Source organism: Hippocampus zosterae, chromosome 15 (assembly GCF_025434085.1).
Source record: "Hippocampus zosterae strain Florida chromosome 15, ASM2543408v3, whole genome shotgun sequence".
NCBI lineage: Eukaryota > Metazoa > Chordata > Actinopteri > Syngnathiformes > Syngnathidae > Hippocampus > Hippocampus zosterae.
In genome coordinates, this window is record NC_067465.1 from 4529160 (window position 1) to 4548864 (window position 19705).

At 47.4% G+C, this 19705-nt stretch overlaps 1 protein-coding gene across 1 annotated transcript; it reads left to right on the plus strand.

The window, feature by feature from the left end:
• The first annotated feature begins 314 nt into the window (after positions 1-314).
• Positions 315-19259, plus strand: LOC127616178 (dynamin-3-like). The gene is made up of 21 exons (XM_052087623.1): positions 315-666; positions 981-1374; positions 2918-2991; positions 3211-3360; positions 4119-4322; positions 6161-6259; positions 6392-6552; positions 6934-7076; positions 8343-8478; positions 8765-8832; positions 9235-9373; positions 9486-9572; positions 10051-10121; positions 10208-10262; positions 11770-11883; positions 15122-15231; positions 15510-15624; positions 15822-15989; positions 16073-16308; positions 16439-16612; positions 17535-19259. Exons 2-21 carry the CDS (start codon positions 1214-1216, stop codon positions 17575-17577), a joined length of 2508 nt encoding a protein of 835 aa, XP_051943583.1. The 5' UTR covers positions 315-666; positions 981-1213; the 3' UTR covers positions 17578-19259.
• The last annotated feature ends 446 nt before the right edge of the window (positions 19260-19705 follow it).

Below are 19705 nucleotides of genomic sequence, written 5' to 3' on the forward strand. Positions count from 1 at the left end.
AATCGACAAGCCACTTTGTCATTCACAGTGAGCTGACAGATTGTGTGAGTGCATTTGTTTTGAAAATGAAATAATATCGTGATTCCAACAATGGGACATTACGATCTGCCCAAACGTGTACATTTATCACTAAACTGTCATGCCTTTTGCTCGTCCGGTCGGTGTGCTGCGTCGGTGTGCAGCCGTGCCGCATGACTTCCAAGTCCAGCCAGTAGCACGGATGTAAACAGGGGGCGGGCTCAGGTAGGCCTAACATGCACCCGCTCAGCCAATCACAAACCGCCGTCTCTCGCCTACGCTCCCTTCTCGCCGTTTCCCATTGGCTCAGCGGCGCGTCGATATACTGCATCGAGGCCATCCATTGCGATTTCAGGCAGAGAGAGGGAGAGAGAAGGGTAAAATGAGTAATGTGTCAACGCTGAATTTGTGCTCGGAATGAGAGACATCCGGCCCCGAGCGTGACGTAGCACAGCCCGGAGAGCAGCGTTTAATGCGCAGGAAGTCTACATCGAACCGCCGTAGTGCCGCCATAGCAGGTGGCGCCGTTCGTGTAATGGTGCAGGCTCGCAGCTTCTTCGCCGCCTGATCCGAGCGTCCTTTCAGCACTGGACAGCGATCGGGAGGGACCACCGCACCACAGCAACGGCGAGGAGGTCCTGAGGCGAGGTAGGCTGACACGCCGCGGTCACTTCGAACGCCCCGATGACAACGCCGGTGTTTTACGAGCTATGCATGCGGATGATGGTGCTTCACCTGGCGTTTGTGGGCCGTTTGGCCTTGCAGAATGCATGTGCATGATGAATTTAAAGCTAGAGAGCGTCATCCACCAAATGCCCTTGAATCGATAGGCCTCTAGTTATGCGTGTGTGTGTGTAGGGGAGGGAGGGGGGTGTTGGTGTTGATGATAAGCAACTGCGCAATTGTCTTTCCCTGTCTGTTCATATCTCTCTCTTTTCTACGCCTCTCTCTCTGTCTTGCAGTCCTCCCTTCTTCCATAGTCAGTCCGACCCTCTCTTGGCTCGGGGCAATACGTGTCTCGATGACTTCACTACATCACCAAGCTCCGCGGTATCCTGGACTAATATAGCAACGCCACATCCCCTCCTCCATCTCTCTTTCTTTCTATCCCCCCCCCACCCCCGTCTGTCCTCTCTCTCTCTCTCTCGCTCTCTCTTTCTCTCTCCAATCGCTGATCCCTCCGTCCAAAGGCACCATGGGAAACCGTGGCATGGAGGAACTGATCCCGCTGGTCAACAAGCTGCAGGATGCATTCAGCTCCATCGGCCAGGCGTGCAACCTGGACCTGCCGCAAATCGCGGTGGTGGGCGGCCAGAGTGCAGGAAAAAGCTCCGTGCTGGAGAACTTTGTGGGCAGGTAAAATTGAGCACGGCAAATAGGATAATCCCTTAACCTTGTGACATAAGTAGCAGGGGGGGGGGGGGGGGGGGAATCGCTAGTGACCTGCAGAGTACAAAGCATTCGCGGTCACCATGCTTAGTGACTTCCAGTTTTAAATTGTGTACACTGCACAAACCACGACACAACCCCCGTCTTGTGACTACTGGAGCGAAGCTGGATTTAGGTCGCGGCGGCACCTTTGGGATCTCAGCCCGATCGGCAACTACGAAAGATGATGGCTGACAATTCCTGGCATTATATTGTACATGCTCGGCTGCCTATTCCACCCCCTCATTCACTAATATTCATAATTTTAACATGAATGAAGAAGAAACTACTCCAGGGTTGCCTAAAAGTGAGCTTGGATGGGCTCTAGTTCACCATGAACACATTTGGTAGCGATACACTGCCTTGCGGTACACCTGAAAGTCTTCGAGGGAGCAAAGAGTTTGGGTCGGACATGCAAGAGTGCCCATCCAGGTGGAGGAATATTATTATCTCGTTCTTGTCGAGTTGATGCCGAGCAACGGTCCGTCTGTGGCGAAGGCGACGTGAAGGCCTTTGAATGGATGACAAGTGTTGCTTTTTTCTTTCAACTCTTCTGACTTGTGGCGTTGAGCTGAAAATTGTGCCCGTGTGTGTGTGTGTTTTCTTTAAATAATTTTGTTATCCAGGTTATGAGAATCTGCAAAAACTGAATTGGGGGCAGCTCTACTCCTGTTTGTTGAAATTGTTGTGCTTTGTGAAAACTGACTTGGCGAATGATGGAATTCGGCGAGCAAAGTAGGCTTTTTCTGTACAGTACTGACATTTTTCAGAGGAGCAACTGTCCTGATGGCTTATTTAATAAGAATTTAATAATTATTAATAAATTAATAATTTAAATGGGCGGCCCGGTAGTCCAGTGGTTGGCACGTCGGCTTCACAGTGCAGAGGTACCGGGTTCGATTCCGGCTCCGGCCTCCCTGTGTGGAGTTTGCATGTTCTCCCCGGGCCTGCGTGGGTTTTCTCCGGGTGCTCCGGTTTCCTCCCACATTCCAAAAACATGCTTGGCAGGCTGATTGAACACTCTAAATTGTCCCTAGGTGTGAGTGTGAGTGCGAATGGTTGTTCGTTTCTGTGTGCCCTGCGATTGGCTGGCAACCGATTCAGGGTGTCCCCCGCCTACTGCCCGGAGACAGCTGGGATAGGCTCCAGCACCCCCCGCGACCCTAGTGAGGATCAAGCGGCTCGGAAGATGAATGAATGAATGAATAATAATTTAAAATAATTATGTCCACCAACACACATTTAAGCCCCTCCCCCTAGCCCCCAAAATGGTGGGCTCCTCATTTTAAAATGAGTGCTTCGGTTTCAATTCAGCTTGTCTTGCTTTTTTCAGCTGGAAAATTGCGGACTGTAAAAACGGCCAGCATTCTAGTCACCGTTTGAGCTAATGAAAGCATAAATGGCAAGAAATGCAGGCGTACAAATCGAAAGATGTTTAGCGTTGTTGACTGGATTGGCTGTTTGTCCACAGGGACTTTCTGCCCCGCGGATCTGGCATTGTCACTCGCAGGCCGCTGGTTCTGCAGCTTATCAGCGCTACTGCAGGTGGGTTAGGCACGCATTTGTACACCCACGCATGCTGCTGGCACACTCACAAATTGACAAATGAGCCCCCCTCACACACCCCGCCTGTCTTTTTTTTTTTTGGTTATTTAAATTGAGCTTTTTTTTTCCCTGCTCCCACTCCGGCGTTCTTTCCCTCTCATGCGTTGCTCCATCACCACCGCCCTCTGTTTGTTGCACGTTGTCCGTCCATCTTCGCAGAATGGGCCGAATTCCTCCACTGCAAAGGGAAGAAGTTCACGGATTTCGATGAGGTCCGCCAGGAGATCGAAGCCGAGACGGACCGTGTCACCGGTGCCAACAAAGGCATATCTCCCGTGCCCATCAACTTACGCGTGTATTCCCCAAATGGTGCGAAAACCACATTTTCCTTCCATTTTCAACACTTAAGTGACAACTCAAAATAGGCATTGGAATAGACTGCGATTGTTCCTTTTTTTTTTTTTTGATCAACCACTGAGGGTTGTCATGCAGCCTTGATTACTGGCTTGTAGTCAAGAATGGAAGGATGGTGATAAAAGAGGGCGTGAAGGTTTCTCTGCTGTTCTGTGTTCCATTTATTGCACTTGAGAGGATCGACTCAATGACGTCCATCCGGTGCCGATGTACATCTGAAGTCACAGTTCGTTCAGAATGAAGCAGACAGTCATCATCGGTTTAAAAAAAAAAAAAAACTTTCAGTGATAGATGCTGTTGAAGGTTCGACTTTTTTTTTTTTTTTTTAAACGCTGACATCTGTTGGACTTGAACAGGCCCAATTTGCATATTTCAATTTTCTGTGAACCGGTCACATTTGGGCCATTCCCAAGACGCACCTGCAAAAGTTTGTCTGCGAATTTTCCAGAAGTGAGCCAAATAATTAAGATTTGTGGGTTTAGGGTTTGAATTTCATCCCCGACCTTCCCGTGTGACCTTTGCATGTTGTTGATGTGCGAAAGTCAGCCTGGATAGGCTGCGGCTGACCCGCAATTCTCATTGGGAGAACGGTCAAGAACTGTACTCACCTGCCGCTTCCAGTGAAGACATTTATTCCTATAACTCACGCGTTCCCAATAATCGTTCCAAATGTCTTTCCCCTGTTCTCATTTCCTGTTCTCCCACCTGAACAGTGTTGAACTTGACCCTCATCGACTTGCCGGGGATCACCAAGGTACCGGTCGGAGACCAGCCCGCTGACATCGAGCAGCAAATCCGGGAGATGATCATGCAGTTCATCACCAGGGAGAGCTGCCTGATCTTGGCCGTCACTCCGGCCAACACCGACCTGGCCAACTCGGACGCCCTTAAACTGGCCAAGGACGTTGATCCTCAAGGTGAGGCAAGGGCGACTGCAAACAGGGAGGGGGGGGATGGGGGGGGTGGCCTTCGGATTCAGCAACGCATGGCGCGACCCTTAGCGAGACGGCCAATCTGTCTGCTGTCAGAAAACACCATTTGTGTTCAAACTTTTCCGCTTTGACCTCTGTAAATGTGGGCGCACCATTTATCAGTAGCGGTTGCTCGAGGGTCAATTCATTCTCAGAGAGCGGGGAGGGGGAGATGCGAAGATAATTGAAAAGAGCCGCTAAAGGAAGGACGACAAGGCAATAACTGCGGATGGGATGACGGAGGGTAATTTGACCTCCAGACTGCGGCGGGGGGCGGATGGGGGGGGGGGGGACGAGAGAGGACGCTTGGGAGAATGAACTTGAAGGCAAACAGGAAGAGGGCGAAGCAACGAGGCGGGGAGGGATGATTCATGGTGGTGAATGAGGACAGGAGGGATCCATCTTGCACCGGGGTTATCGTTGTTTTGGCACTTTTTATGATAGTGTTTGCTTTTTCATCTCACTTAGTTTCTTCGGGCAGGTTTGTTCGAATTTATTAAGTTTTATGCTTTTGAAAATGCTTTGTTTTAGTTTTTTCAAACATATGGGCGGCCCGGTAGTCCAGTGGTTAGCACGTCGGCTTCACAGTGCAGAGGTACCGGGTTCGATTCCAGCTCCGGCCTCCCTGTGTGGAGTTTGCATGTTCTCCCCGGGCCTGTGTGGGTTTTCTCCGGGTGCTCCGGTTTCCTCCCACATTCCAAAAACATGCGTGGCAGGCTGATTGGTCACTCTAAATTGTCCCTAGGTTTGAGTGTGAGTGGTTGTTCGTTTCTGTGTGCCCTGCGATTGGCTGGCAACCGATTCAGGGTGTCCCCCGCCTACTGCCCGAAGACAGCTGGGATAGGCTCCAGCACCCCCCGCGACCCTAGTGAGGATCAAGCGGCTCGGAAGATGAATGAATGAATGAATGAATGTTCAATGCAGGGCGGCCCGGTAGTCCAGTGGTTAGCACGTGGGCTTCACAGTGCAGAGGTACCGGGTTCGATTCCAGCTCCGGCCTCCCTGTGTGGAGTTTGCATGTTCTCCCCGGGCCTGCGTGGGTTTTCTCCGGGTACTCCGGTTTCCTCCCACATTCCAAAAACATGCGTGGCTGGCTGATTGAACACTCTAAATTGTCCCTAGGTGTGAGTGTGAGCGTGGATGGTTGTTCGTCTATGTGTGCCCTGCGATTGGCTGGCAACCGATTCAGGGTGTCCCCCGCCTACTGCCCGGAGACGGCTGGAATGGGCTCCAGCACCCCCCGCGACCCTAGTCAGGATCAAGCGGTACAGAAGATGAATGAATGAATGTTCAATGCAAGATTAAAAAAAAAAAAGAAAGCGGTCACTAAGCATTGTGTGATGCTTTTTCTTTTGATCTTAAAATGTCTCGCAGCTTCACGGTGCACGGTGCATCTTCCGAGCCGCTTGAAGATGAATGAATGAATGAATAATAATAATAATGCATTTTATTTAAAAGCGCCTTTCATGCCACCCAAGGAGACTGTACAGACGATAAGAAAATACAATGTAAAAATTAGTAAACGAGATATTATATAAAAACAGGACATAAAATCATAAAAACATAGGAAATGGAATTTTGTTAGCAATTAAAAAAAATCAGTTATAGTTTAAAATTTTTTTTTTTTTTTGGCGGGGGTTAACTAAAATCACCTTCTCGTTTACTATGCGTATGTTAACATGAAATGCAAATAGTAGTTGATGACGTGGGAGCAGATTGTTTTTGTTTTTTCACCCGCAAACGAGTAGACGTGACGGTCGCGCGCTCGCCTCTGCGTCCCGTAGGTCTGCGGACCATCGGAGTGATCACCAAACTGGATTTGATGGACGAGGGCACAGATGCCCGTGATGTGCTGGAGAACAAGCTGCTGCCACTGAGAAGAGGTTTGTCAGCAGACTGCCCGCCAGCCTCCTTTACACAACTCAAGCATGTTCAACTCCCCCCCCACCCCCCCTCCCTCTGGGCCCAGTGATTATTTTGGCCAATTTGTGTCCTTGCGGTTGTTTTGTTTTCAGGCTACATTGGAGTGGTGAACCGCAGTCAGAAGGACATCGATGGGAAGAAAGATATCAAAGCAGCTCTGGAGGCGGAGCGAAAGTTCTTTTTCTCTCATCCGGCCTACAGGCACATAGGGGATAAAATGGGCACCCCGCGCTTGCAGAAAGTGCTCAACCAGGTGATCATAGATTTACTCGCCGTGCACTTTGCATAATTAATAAGATGGTGGCCTAGATTTTTATTTTTTTCCTCGCTTTCATTATCTGACCCGTCATTGTTGGAGGATGCAAGACGCCGTGGATGCAAACAAATCTGCTCACGTGGTTATTTTTCCTTCCTTTTAATATTTAGTGGATGTACGGATTTATGTTTGATTTCACTTTAGGTTGTTATTGGAAACATCTCTCAGTGGACAACTGCAAAAAATTGACATTGTACCCTCCTGATCGTGCCATTTAAAATCCGGCATGACTATAACTCATCGAGCCGGTTTATTTTTTTTTGTTCTATATGGTCGAATATTACGAAAATGATTATTGTCGGAATTGTGTTCCCATAGCAACTGACCAACCACATCCGAGACACTCTGCCAGCTTTTCGCAGTAAGCTGCAGTCCCAGCTGTTGGCTCTGGACAAAGAGGCCGAGGAATACCGGGGATACCGACCGGATGACCCGTCCCGCAAAACCAAACAGCTGTTGCAGTCAGTATCAGAGCACCCGGTTTCACCCAGAAAACTCTTCTATCATATTAATGGCCACTGAAAAATATCTCGGTTTTTTCATGGGTGTCGCGGTGGATGACTGCTTAGCACATCAGCTTCACGGTGCATAGGTTCTGGGTTCGAATCTGTGCTCCGGCCTTCCCGTGTGGAGTTTGCGTGTTCTCCCCGTATCTGCGTGGGTTTTCTGCGGGTATTCCGGTTTCCGCTCCGCATTGCAAACACATGCATGTTATGTTAATTCGACACTCTTAAAATGTCCCGCAGGTTCACGTGCATAGGTTCTGGGTTCGAATCTGTGCTCCGGCCTTCCCATGTGGAGTTTGCGTGTTCTCCCCGTATCTGCGTGGGTTTTCTGCGGGTATTCTGGTTTCCGATCCACATTGCAAACACATCCATGTTATGTTAATTCGACACTCTTAAAATGTCTCGCGGCTTCACGGTGCATAGGTTGTGGGTTCGAATCTGTGCTCCGGCCTTCCCGTGTGGAGTTTGCGTGTTCTCCCCGTATCTGCGTGGGTTTTCTGCGGGTATTCCGGTTTCCGCTCCGCATTGCAAACACATGCATGTTACGTTAATTTGACACTCTTAAAATGTCCCGCAGCTTCACGGTGCATAGGTTGTGGGTTCGAATCTGTGCTCCGGCCTTCCCGTGTGGAGTTTGCGTGTTCTCCCCGTATCTGCGTGAGTTTTCTGCGGGTATTCCGGTTTCCACTCCGCATTGCAAACACATGCATGTTATGTTAATTCGACACTCTTAAAATGTCTCGCAGCTTCACGGTGCATAGGTTGTGGGTTCGAATCTGTGCTCCGGCCTTCCCGTGTGGAGTTTGCGTGTTCTCCCCGTATCTGCGTGGGTTTTCTGCGGGTATTCTGGTTTCCGCTCCGCATTGCAAACACATCCATGTTATGTTAATTCGACACTCTTAAAATGTCTCGCAGCTTCACGGTGCATAGGTTGTGGGTTCGAATCTGTGCTCCGGCCTTCCCGTGTGGAGTTTGCGTGTTCTCCCCGTATCTGCGTGGGTTTTCTGCGGGTATTCCGGTTTCCGCTCCGCATTGCAAACACATGCATGTTACGTTAATTCGACACTCTTAAAATGTCCCGAGGTGTGATTGTGAGTGTGAATGGTTGTTCGGGGCGTACCCAACTCCAGCGCACCGGCGCCCCTTGTGAGGATAATCGCTTCAGATCATGTATGGCCAGTTGTTGGGACTACTGCTGATTGTCGTGCATCCCTTTTTCAGGATGGTGCAGCAGTTCTCTGTGGACTTTGAGAAGCGGATCGAGGGTTCAGGAGACCAGGTGGACACAGTGGAACTCTCAGGCGGAGCCAAAATCAACCGCATCTTCCATGAGCGTTTCCCATTTGAACTGGTCAAGGTCATCTTTCATCTGTATTATTTATTGGAGCGAAACGATTACGGCCAGTGAGAGCGTTTCAAGTGGTTGTGCTTTTCAAATCATTTTGCTTGAACTGTATAAAGGCCGACAATTTTTTTTTCTTTCTGAAAGCGATCGTCGAATAGAACTCCCACAAGGTCGCTTGTGTAATTTCTTGCCTACGCCGAACGCCACGCCGAATAGGAGACAAAGATTCTATTTCTTTGTGTAATTTGTCTTACTTCACCGACTCTCCTAATTTTGTCTGATTGTGTATTCTTTGTAGATGGAATGTGATGAGAAGGAGATGCGTCGTGAGATCAGTTACGCCATCAAGAACATCCACGGAATCAGGTGGGAGCCTTTCCTTGTGTCTCCTTTAATCCCCGTTTAAAAAAAAAAAGCTCCTTGATATGGCAATCCAGATACTTAAAAAAATATGATTTTTAATGGGAGAAGCCTTTATTTTCTCTTGGCAACAACTAGCATCAAATATATTTATATATTTATTATTCTATATTTTTTTTCTTCTCTGAACAAAAATACAAGCGGTTCCCATGGTGTTTGATTACTTTTGTTGATTGTACCTTGAAGGTTTTACGTACCATTCTTGCGGACAGTTGATGAAAACGGGATCAAAACAGACTCTAAATGGCGGATGCGTCCACCATTTTGGAAAAGACAGAAACATTGAGAAGAAGAACAACATTCTGTCTTTTTTTTTTCTCTCTCTCTCTTTCTTTTGCTGGTCGTCAGGACGGGGCTGTTCACTCCAGACATGGCGTTTGAAGCCATTGTGAAGAAACAGATCATCAAGTTAAAGGAGCCTTGTGTCAAGTGCGTGGACATGGTCATCCAGGAACTCATCAACACTGTTCGCCAGTGTTCCAACAAGGTGATTCGTACATTTTTTATACTCGATAAGATTGATTTGTGTGATTTTACCGTTCTTTTATCAACAGTCATGATGTGCAAATCATGACGTGCCGTTTGCGGTGTGTCCACAGTTGGAATGTTTTCCGAGACTACGGGAAGAAACGGAGAGAATTGTGACTTCTCACATCCGTGACAGAGAGAGTCGGGCGAAGGAACAGGTAGCGCACATTCCTCGTTTTGATCTGCGAAAAACGGTGCCTGTCCAGCACGTAGTCGCAGACGTATGTCGGTCGGTATAATATTAGTTACTGTATGTGGAATGTGTACGTTTTGTGATGCCGTCATGTTTAAAATAACATTTTTCTGCACGTGAGGAAAGAAGCGTTTGGATGATACGTGTTTGCTAAACGTGAGCCTAACAATCAGCTTATAATAATAATAATAATACATTTTATTTATAAGCGCCTTTCAAGACACCCAAGGACTTAACAACACCTTTAAACACTTCCTAAACGTTTTTCAGGTTCATACGGGGGAAAAAAAACAAAGTATTTGTGAGCACGGACTACCAAGTTAGCCTTTAGCTTGCTAACCTAGCTTGATATATTGTGTACCAATAATAAGAAAACAAATCGCCCAAACTATGAATCTCACTCATCACGCCGGTGAAAAAGGCGTCTATTTGAATTGTTTCAGGTTCTGCTGGTGATTGACATTCAGCTCTCCTACATCAACACCAACCACGAGGACTTCATCGGCTTCGCAAAGTAAAGACTCGCCTTGAGGGCGATGCCGTTTCCGAGTTTTGTCTCTCTCTTTTCTTGTCACCTTCATCTCCCCTTCATCCCCACAGCGCACAGCAGAGAAGCAGTCAAACTAACAAGAGTCAGAGTTCCGCGACAAATCAGGTGAGGGATTCAGCGCGGGATGGACACCGCGTCGGTAGAAAAACATGCAAGATGGAAGATTTCAGATGTAGTCTCACATTGGAGTTTGTCTGTTGCTCTTGACACAACATATAGTATAGGCCTCGATTGTTATTTTTAGATGTGTCCGTTATTTTCTACCATGGCGCATTATGTGTGAAACTGGACGCCGGACAGGCCGTGTCTGTTTGATTTGTCCGTATCATTTGAGTTCCAAAGAATCGCATTGGATTTGCTTTTTTTTTTGTTGCCACCACCATCAGCATCAATGTCATTGTTGAGACCTTTCGCTTTTGTTTGATGCCCTCCTGTGTCATCAAGGTGCCACTTTGCATTTCATCCCCATCCCGTAGTGAGAAAGTCAGCTGCCCCCTTACGGGTGTCTGTTGGTGAGTATTGCTCATCGTGGCGTCTGCTTTGCAATTTTCATCTCGGCCAAAGTATGGTGCTCTCTGCCACCGTTGCCTTTTGCGGGAACTTGACCTAACCTCTGTAAGACTCTTTTTCTTGTTGTTGCGAAATGTCTTTCCATACGGACTAATGAAATCTGCCGAAAGTGACCTTCAACTTTGTGAGAACGCTTCCAGATTGCAGGATAAACGAACGCCTATTCTTATTAGAATCTGTCTCCTTTCGATCATATTCCATTCTAAAAGCCCGCCGTTCCTCCTTGTTGCAGGCCTCCTCTCCACCCGCATCGGGCCTGATTGTAAGACATTACCAAACAATCGTTTGCTGTCTGACACCCTCACAAGGCTCACAGATGACAAGGCGGCGCCTCATAAAGCCATTGAAATATCCGAGAATTTGGCAAATATTGTATCGCTAGCGTTGGACATTTGTCTCCGTACTCTGTCGTGCGTGTACGCTACATATACGGACAAAGGTATTGGGACACCGGCAAAAACTCTCAACAGCATTGGTCTCCTCTATGCGGCGATAATAGAGAATAATAGATAATAGAGAATATAGTAGTATATTCCAAATGGCGAAGGCCGTGGATTGTATTTCTCCCCTGGCAAGATTTGGACGTCAGACTTAAGAGGAAATAATTGATTTACAAGTGCGTCCCAAGACTTATGTCCGTAGAATGTGGCTGCAGCTTTTTTCATCAACGATTTGGGGTAACCCGCTTAGTGCGGCGGCGCAAGACCGACCGTAATCTAACCTACTAACCACATGGCGCTATGTCCGCAGGCGTGTTTGCGCCGGTCTCGTGGGGTTACGACAACTAACACGTGCACACGCGCGCACACTTCTTGTCTGATTGTTTGTCTGAAGCACTTAACACGATGGTCACCGAATTAGAAGATAACTCACCTTTTCGAATAACAGCGCACTGACGTCGAGTCACCACCACATGGCTAACTCTTAGCACTGCACACGTTTCATTGCAATCCAAAGCAAATTAACATCTTGTCCTCGCAGCGTTTCATTTTCAAGATGGATATTTTTTTTAACACCTTTTGACCTTCTTGCCCTCCCGCAGGTCATCCGCAAAGGCTGGCTGACCATCAACAACATCAGCATCATGAAGGGAGGAGCCAAGGAGTACTGGTTTGTGCTTACCGCCGAGAGCCTCTCCTGGTTCAAGGATGATGAGGTGAGTCGGATGTTTTTATTTCGATGAAACGCGCGACTTGACCGATAAGGACGCACCGCGAAATGACGGTCGCGGGCCATTATTAACGCCAAGCGAAGGTGATGGAGCTCAAACGCGGGGAAGAACAATTTTCTTTAGCAGGCGCTTCATTTCGTCGCCGTGGCAACGATCCGGCGTCTCAAATCGGCTGCATTCGCGAACGAACAAGGCTAACTGAGAAAAGTGTGGCACGTGCCCTAAATGGGAATGACTCATACCAGTTAAGTGCATTTAATGGTTGACATGTGTAATAATAACAGAAATGGCGGCGATGACTGAGATCACGCGCTTGTGCAGATGCGGCGGATGCCTCGGTCGGCCGGCTGTGGCCTATCTGCCTGTCTGTGCCTGCTGTACAGTTTGGAGGATATTCTGCACAGCAAGTGTAGATAGGCGGACACACTGCAACCTCTTCGGCTCGTGATGCGGCGTTCGGGATACCAAAAAAAAAAATTAAAAAATCACATTCGTTACTTTACGACGTCATTCATCGGCACCATCTTAAATCAACACCAGCCTTGATGAAAGTATCGTCGATTGGAAATGATTTTCAAATGGTCGCCCGTGTGGAGCGGCTTTTGTTTTTTTTTTTCTTTTGCATTGCATAATTTCTTTCGTATGCGCGCGGTTCCTTCTCCTAGGGGCATTTGTTTCATCTTTTCAAATTTGGATACTTCCCAATCTCAACCACATGTTTCGCTCACAGGAACCCAAAATGTATGAATGCCACTCGGTGTCAGACTGCGCACGGGCCGCGCGGCATGGGGGGGGGGGGGGGGGTCGGATTGTTATTTGATACTTTAGTGTGGCAATGCAGGAAATTATAGACTCCGCGAGCCCGGCCGTGTATATTTCTGCTTTACACCCTGTGAACTTTGGAAAGTCACATCCACATGCGTGTGTGTGTGTGTGTGTGTGTGTCTCCCCTTTGGTGCGGTTGGGCCTCGGGAGAGCTTACATTCCCGACGTTGAGTTTTTAATCCCGAGACATCAGCCTTTAACGATTCTGTAGCGAGGAAAAAAAAAAAAAAGAAATGTCAATCTCAATATTTAGGTGAGCACAACTGACTCCCGTTATAAAAACTCTTTGATTTCTCCATGCATGGACGCGTACGTATAAATTCAGCGTGGATGAGTACAACGGCGTCTTCGGTGGGCTTCTGTGGCATGTGTCAAATTACCCCAAGTCCATCATGGCCACCCACTGAAATGATTTTGTTTGGGTCTGACTGTATTTCCAAAGTCCACTTGATTGATTGCCCCCCCCCCCCTCCTCTCCCCTCTCCTTTAGCTGGTGTTTGATGCTTTGCAGGCACCTATGCTCCTCCCCCTGCACCCCTCCCGCGAACCACATCTTCCTCCAAGTGCTAGGCTAGTAGCCCGTACACTTAACTCGTTCATAAAAAAAAAATGTTTGAAACACGGGACACTTTGACTATCATATCGCTCAAGCTTCAGACTTCTACCCTGTTGGTTTTCCTTCAAGAGTTAACGGCTTCATGTTTATTCCCCCCCCAAAAAAAAGAAATGAAAAGGGAGGTGTGAGAGTTATGAATCACTTAGGTCAAATGATACATTCGTTCGGATGAAAGGGAAAAAGAGAGAAACAAAACAAATCAATTGCATCGCTCGGAGACAGCCACACACACACACACACACCCACACCCACACACACACACACACAGAAAGAGAGACTGACAGAAGAAGGTCCATGCCCAGTCTAACCAATGTGCAGACTACTGTACACCAGTATGACAATGAACAGGTAGTCTGAACACTGGGTGGACGGAGCCGGAATGAAGTTTTCAGGCCTTTTCGCTGTTTTGCGCCATTCCGGTTGCTGGCGAGCTCGGCGTTGTCGTCCGTGCCCCCTCCCGTGTTGGCACCAAAAGGATCCCAGCGAGCCAACAGCTCTTAAAAGTGCAATCTGCTCGTCAGAGTTGTCGCTTTCCCCATCTCTTGCGCGTGATTATTATTATTTTTCAGTCGTTTCGCACCCCGGTTGGGTCCCCCCCCTCGCATGGTCCATTGTGGTCACGCCGGCCATGAAGAGTATCCAGTCCTGACGTGGCATATTCGCCCAGACGACTGGGACGGACTGGCTGCACGTTCAGGGAGGGGATATTTCAAAAAAGGGGGAAAGAGGGAGATGTAGGGGGGCGTGAGTGAGAACGAGAGAGGAAGAGGGAGGAGACCTGCGTGACCATATATGGAGTGTCGTGACCCCTTGGGGAATACAACCCCGAATGGGTCCGCCGACTCTCAGATTCTACGGAGCTCGTCTCTCATTTTAATTTAATGGTGCGACGGTTTGCTTTCACGTCTCGGACCAACGTCTCCAAATTTGAGTTTGGTGTTTTTTCGCCGCGTCAGTCTTCCCCTTCCTCGGCCTGCCGTCTCTTTAACTTCAAACACACTCCTCCTCCTCCTCTGGTTCTCCGAGCGCTGCTAAGCACTACCAGATGTTGAATTTTAACGCCAGGCTGTCATTTAATCTCGCCGTCTCTCCCGCCTTCTCCACCCCCCCCCAAAAAAAAAAAAAAATCAGGCAGGAAGTGGGCCCCTCTGGAATGGAAAGAAAAAATATTGAAAAAACTACTGAGCGTAGGGTGATAAAAGTAGGAAGTCAAATCAACTCTAAAGATGAGATAAAGTCGAAATGTGACGGATGTGATGGTTGGACGCAAAAGCGTCTCGCGCCAAGCCACTCGTGTCTCCGTAGCCGCGCCTGAGCCTTGCCCCTTAACGGCTCAACGTGCGTTTGGGCGGCGGCGCGTTATGTGGCGCTCCCGTGCTTTTCGACATCTGCGTTTCCTCCGACTTGAGCGCCGGAGTTTTCTCCGGCCTTTAGCTGCCAGCTCTCCTCTTTTTTTTTTTTTGCATAACTCACCGCGAACGACGACTGCGTCCTGACCCGCTCCCTAATGACTTCCACATGTGCTCTCTTTTCCCTCTCTTTTTTCCCCCCTCTCTTTCTTTTCTTCCCCCCCCCCCCTCTCGCTCACACTTTTACCTCCCGCTCTCCTTTCTCCCCCATTGCTCCTCTCTCCTGTCACCTCACGCCCTCTCTCGCCTTCCCTTCAGACCAAATTTCACCTCCCGCTTTGCCAACATCACCCAGGACTATCGCGTGCGCAAATATCGTTGCGCAATTGTCAGCTGCGACACTAACAAAAGGGCGTTTTGCTCTCGTTCACAGGAGAAGGAGAAAAAGTACATGCTCCCCCTGGACAACCTGAAAGTCCGCGACGTCGAGAAGAGTTTCATGTCCAGCAAGCACATCTTCTGCATTTTTAATACGGAGTCAAGGTCAGCGACCCGCCGCTTTCCGAAAATGACTTTGGAGTTGTATTGACCACGTGACACTTCAAAAAGAGTTTTGAAACCCCGGGGCGCAAGATTTGAAATATGTTTTGGATTACGGGTGATGTCGTAAGAACTCCATTCAATTCACGACCGAGCTATGAATTCAGATTTGAGATTTTGGTTCCAATCGAATCAAATTGAGAATTGTGAGTCGCCCGCTCGCTGGTCTTATTTACGCAAACGTGACTCATTTTGATGCGCGTTGTCGCTGTGGCAACCAGGAATGTGTACAAGGACAATCGGACTCTGGAACTGGCTTGCGACTCGCAGGATGACGTGGACAGCTGGAAGTCTTCTCTGTTACGTGCCGGCGTCTACCCTGAGAAGACCACCACGGTGAGCACACTTACATCGAGCCATTGTTATGTCTGGTCCAAAAAGCGTCATGTAATCCGCCATGAACTTTTTGCCGTTTTTGTCACGTTCGAGTGTTTTTTTTCTCATTCCTCCATCTATGGACTCGGCCATTTCCTTTGACCACACGCGGCCCTTGTAAACTTCAATGTCTTCTTTTCTTCTGGAATTCTCAAAAGGTCGAGAGTGAGTCGTCCACCACCACCTCGGATAACTTCTCCATGGACCCTCAGCTGGAGCGGAAAGTGGAAACTATCCGTAACCTGGTGGACTCCTACATGGCCATTGTGAACAAGTGCATTCGAGATCTCATGCCCAAGGCCATCATGCACCTCATGATCAATAATGTAAACAAGTCACTCATTTCCAACCCCCCCGTGTTGATTCTGCGCCCGAATGCTCACTCTCCACTTCCTCTCTGGACGACTAGGTCAAGGAGTTCATCAATGCCGAGCTGCTGGCCCAGCTGTACTCTGCAGGTGACCAGAATGCCCTGATGGATGAGTCCCAGGAGCAGGCCCAGAGGAGGGATGAGGTGCTGAGGACCCACCAGGCCCTCAAAGAGGCCTTGGCGATCATTGGGGATATCTCAACCACCACCATCACCGTTCCTCTGCCACCCCCGGTTGACAACTCCTGGGTCGGGGGAACAAGCGGTGGTCGCAGGTACTTTGCGGACAGCGTCTTCCAAAAACCTCTCGCAATGATGTGGAATTGAATTAGTCCAAAACAGGAAGCATGGATTACTCAAGACTTTTTTTTTTGTTCTTCTAAACATTCCAAATACCCCCCGCAGGTCTCCTCCTCCAAGTCCCACCGCCCCAAGGAGGATGTCTGCGGGCCAGCGCCCGGCACCTCGAGGAGCCCCACCACCACCAAACCGTCCCGGTCCCTTGGGGCCCTTCAATAACAGTGCTGAGAGCCCCCAGGCTCCCAGCCGCCCAAATCGAGCCCCCCCAAGCATTCCCAGGTGAGTACAAGAATCCATGCGATGTTTGTTTTACTCTCGGCTTTGCGCTTTACGAGGAAAGGAAACATATTTGGCGAGGCGCACGCGGAGGAGAAGTCAGGTAATGGTGAGAATGAAATGAAAAGAATTCAAAAACGTGATCATTTGGATTTCACTCGATGAGGTCTTGACGTAAATTCATCAGCACGGAACCCCTTTGAAAAAGTGATACAGTGGTTGTCATTTAAGATTTTCTTTAGTCAGAATAATATTTAGATGAATTTATATGTATGGAATAACATTGCAACGCAAATGTAATTAAATTTTTTTGTCAGATGAGGGAGAGGGTGGCCGATATCAGCCGAGCAGATAATGAGCTCATTTCGGCTCATTATCTGAGATACAGAGATACAAAACCAGGTCAGACAGACCTCCAAAAGTTTTGATCACTATTTGGCATCCTGTATCATGACCGGAAGTCAGTTGCTCTTAGAACGGGGCACTCCAGTCACTCTTAGAAACATTTTGTGCATCAGTGCAACTGTAACTCAAAAACAAGGGAAATTCCACAGAGCAATTATTTTCTTGAAAACTTTTTAATCGTTCCAGGATGCTGGTTTACCATTATATTTCAAAACAGTTCCCCCCTCCCCCGCCTCCCTGTTGATCTGTTTCCTATTCATTCAGCATCTTCTTCTTCTTCTTGGTTCATTGGTGCTTTGCAGCTCTTTTGTGCACACTGCCACCTACTGGACAGGAAGCGCAAAGCGTCTCCTTATTTAACTCATACAAATAATAATAATAATAATAATACATTTTATTTTTAAGCGCCTTTCAAGACACCCAAGGACACATACTGTGATTGATCTCTTTTTCTTCTTTTTCCTCCCACCTGCGTCGCTCTGTCGCCTTCCTCAACATCACCGTTCCATGCTCACTCCAGTCGACGACCACCACCATCGCCGACAAGACAAGTACCGCCATAATCATCCACAGGGGGTCGCCCTTCTTCTTCCTCGCTTCTCTCTTAGCCATGGCTCTGCTGCCCCGCCCACTCATTAGTGAAAATCGTGACTCCCCGCCGATATCCCGCCGGTCGACCATCTCCATGTATCTATGTACAGTATTGTACTTGTCTTGTGGTGTGTGTTTTCGTGCGCTTGTTGCTCGCCTGTGGTCCAGGTATGCTCCAGCAGAACCACATCCTAGTATCATCCAGCGAAACCTCTTCCCGACCCTTCGCCAAGTCAGCCGCCGCCGGATGTTGCTGCTTCGACATGACGACAAGCCGACGTGCTGCCGTCTTCATTCCAAAATGCAGCATGGCACATAAGCTGCTTTTATTGCATGGGAGTGTATGTGTGTGAATGTCCTTTGCGCGTACGGGGGAGGGGCTAATTTGCCGAGATATACACTCGAATTCATTTAGTATTTATTTAATGTACGCTCCTCCCATAAGTGTTAATTATAAGCCTACTGTTCTCGATAGGAACACGAGTTGTAATCTTAGTATGTGCGCGTAAACACGCGTTTTGTTTGTGTGCAAGTAATACTGTGTGTTGCTGCGAGGACACATTATGCATACGCAGTCCTTCTGCACGTTTGTTGCCGTTTCAGTTCATTTTGTTTTCACGTTCAAAGATGTTTATGATGACTCATCAACCCTCGGGCTGCACTTACTATTGGACTTTTGTGAGATGTTTGTGTGCTGTAGTAGCATTCGTACACACATTGCGAGGCGGAGGAGCACCGTGAGTAATTCTCTATATGACACAGAATCAATACGACATTTAACCTCGTCATAGGTGTCCACCTGTGCTGTATCAAAGGTCAAAGTTGTGACCCTTGACACCTTAAGCTCAAATTCAGATGCTGACTGCTTTCGTGGCTGCAACCCTCCGAGATGTTTAGCTGCGGATTAACAAACGGCATGATTTGACATCTTCCCTTTTAGTCTTGATCTCAGGTTTGAAACATGCAACGAACTTAATGCACACGAAAGACGAGCACTCGTATTTGTTCAACTCCCCAGAATCCTTTCTTTTTTCCCCAGACACTCGTGTCAGTCAGTCAGCATCTGTGTTCGATCTTAAGCAGCTCTTGTCAGTGTTCAAGTGCTTCTCTGTCAGTTTGTTCATGTGTATATGGTCCTAAACTGTGTTCTGGTTCTGCTGTATATAAGTATTGATAAGGAAAATACTGTACCTGTGGACTCTTAAGACCTCACAATGGATCCTAGCGCTTTAATGGTTCTCTCTGTTCATTCAACATCGAATTTAGACTGCCTTTGCGGCATGAATTACAATTCTATATTGCCAAAGCTAAATATATAAAGAGAATCGCAGAGTATTAAAAGAAAACTAAAGAACAATGACTGATTCCATTTGTGGTAAGATGTTTGTCAGAGAGCTTAATGGAAAATTGCATCTATTGTTATTTTCTGTGTCTCTGTATTGTTCCTCAATTAAAAAAAAAAGTCGTACTTCGCAATAGTGTTCATTGGTTTCACCAATAGGCCAGCAGATGTGCTGGTGAAACACAACAAAAGTATAATTGTTATTCTTAAACATTGGTCTGACGGTTACCGATGTGTAATTTCATCATCTGGAAACATTTGAAGATACAGTGTCAGATTAGAAATAAAAATACACACACATGCACATGCTGACATGCTGTTCTTGTTTTGTTTTGTTTTTATATATACCACAGTCTCTACTTTGATGTTGTGCTCTAATTTCTTGCTGCCCTGACTGATTTTTCCCTTGGGAAATAAGTCAAATCTCCTCCTCTTGCTGATTGCTGTTCGACACACGCCATCTTGTGACACCAATAATAAAGTGCATGTTCAAAACGTCTGATCAAAACAAAACACCTGCTTCTGCAGGGCACCATCACTCTGAAACATAAATATATTTTATATATTTATATTTTATAAATATATAATATTTATAAAAGTAGAAAAAATATTATATATTTTTTCTACAGTCCCAATTCACATTAATAATTAATATTTAATAATAATATGTATTATAATTATACTCCTCCTCCTCCTACTACTACTACTACTAATAATAATAATAATTTGTTTTTATTATAAATCTGAAATAGTTGTGT

Coding starts and splice junctions, on each gene's coding strand:
- LOC127616178 (XM_052087623.1), top strand. CDS start 1,214: ATGGGAAACCGTGGCATGGAGGAACTGATCCCGCTGGTCAACAAGCTG. Junction 8,833..9,234: donor AAGAACATCCACGGAATCAG/GTGGGAGCCTTT, acceptor GCTGGTCGTCAG/GACGGGGCTGTTCACTCCAG. Junction 11,884..15,121: donor CCTGGTTCAAGGATGATGAG/GTGAGTCGGATG, acceptor TCTCGTTCACAG/GAGAAGGAGAAAAAGTACAT.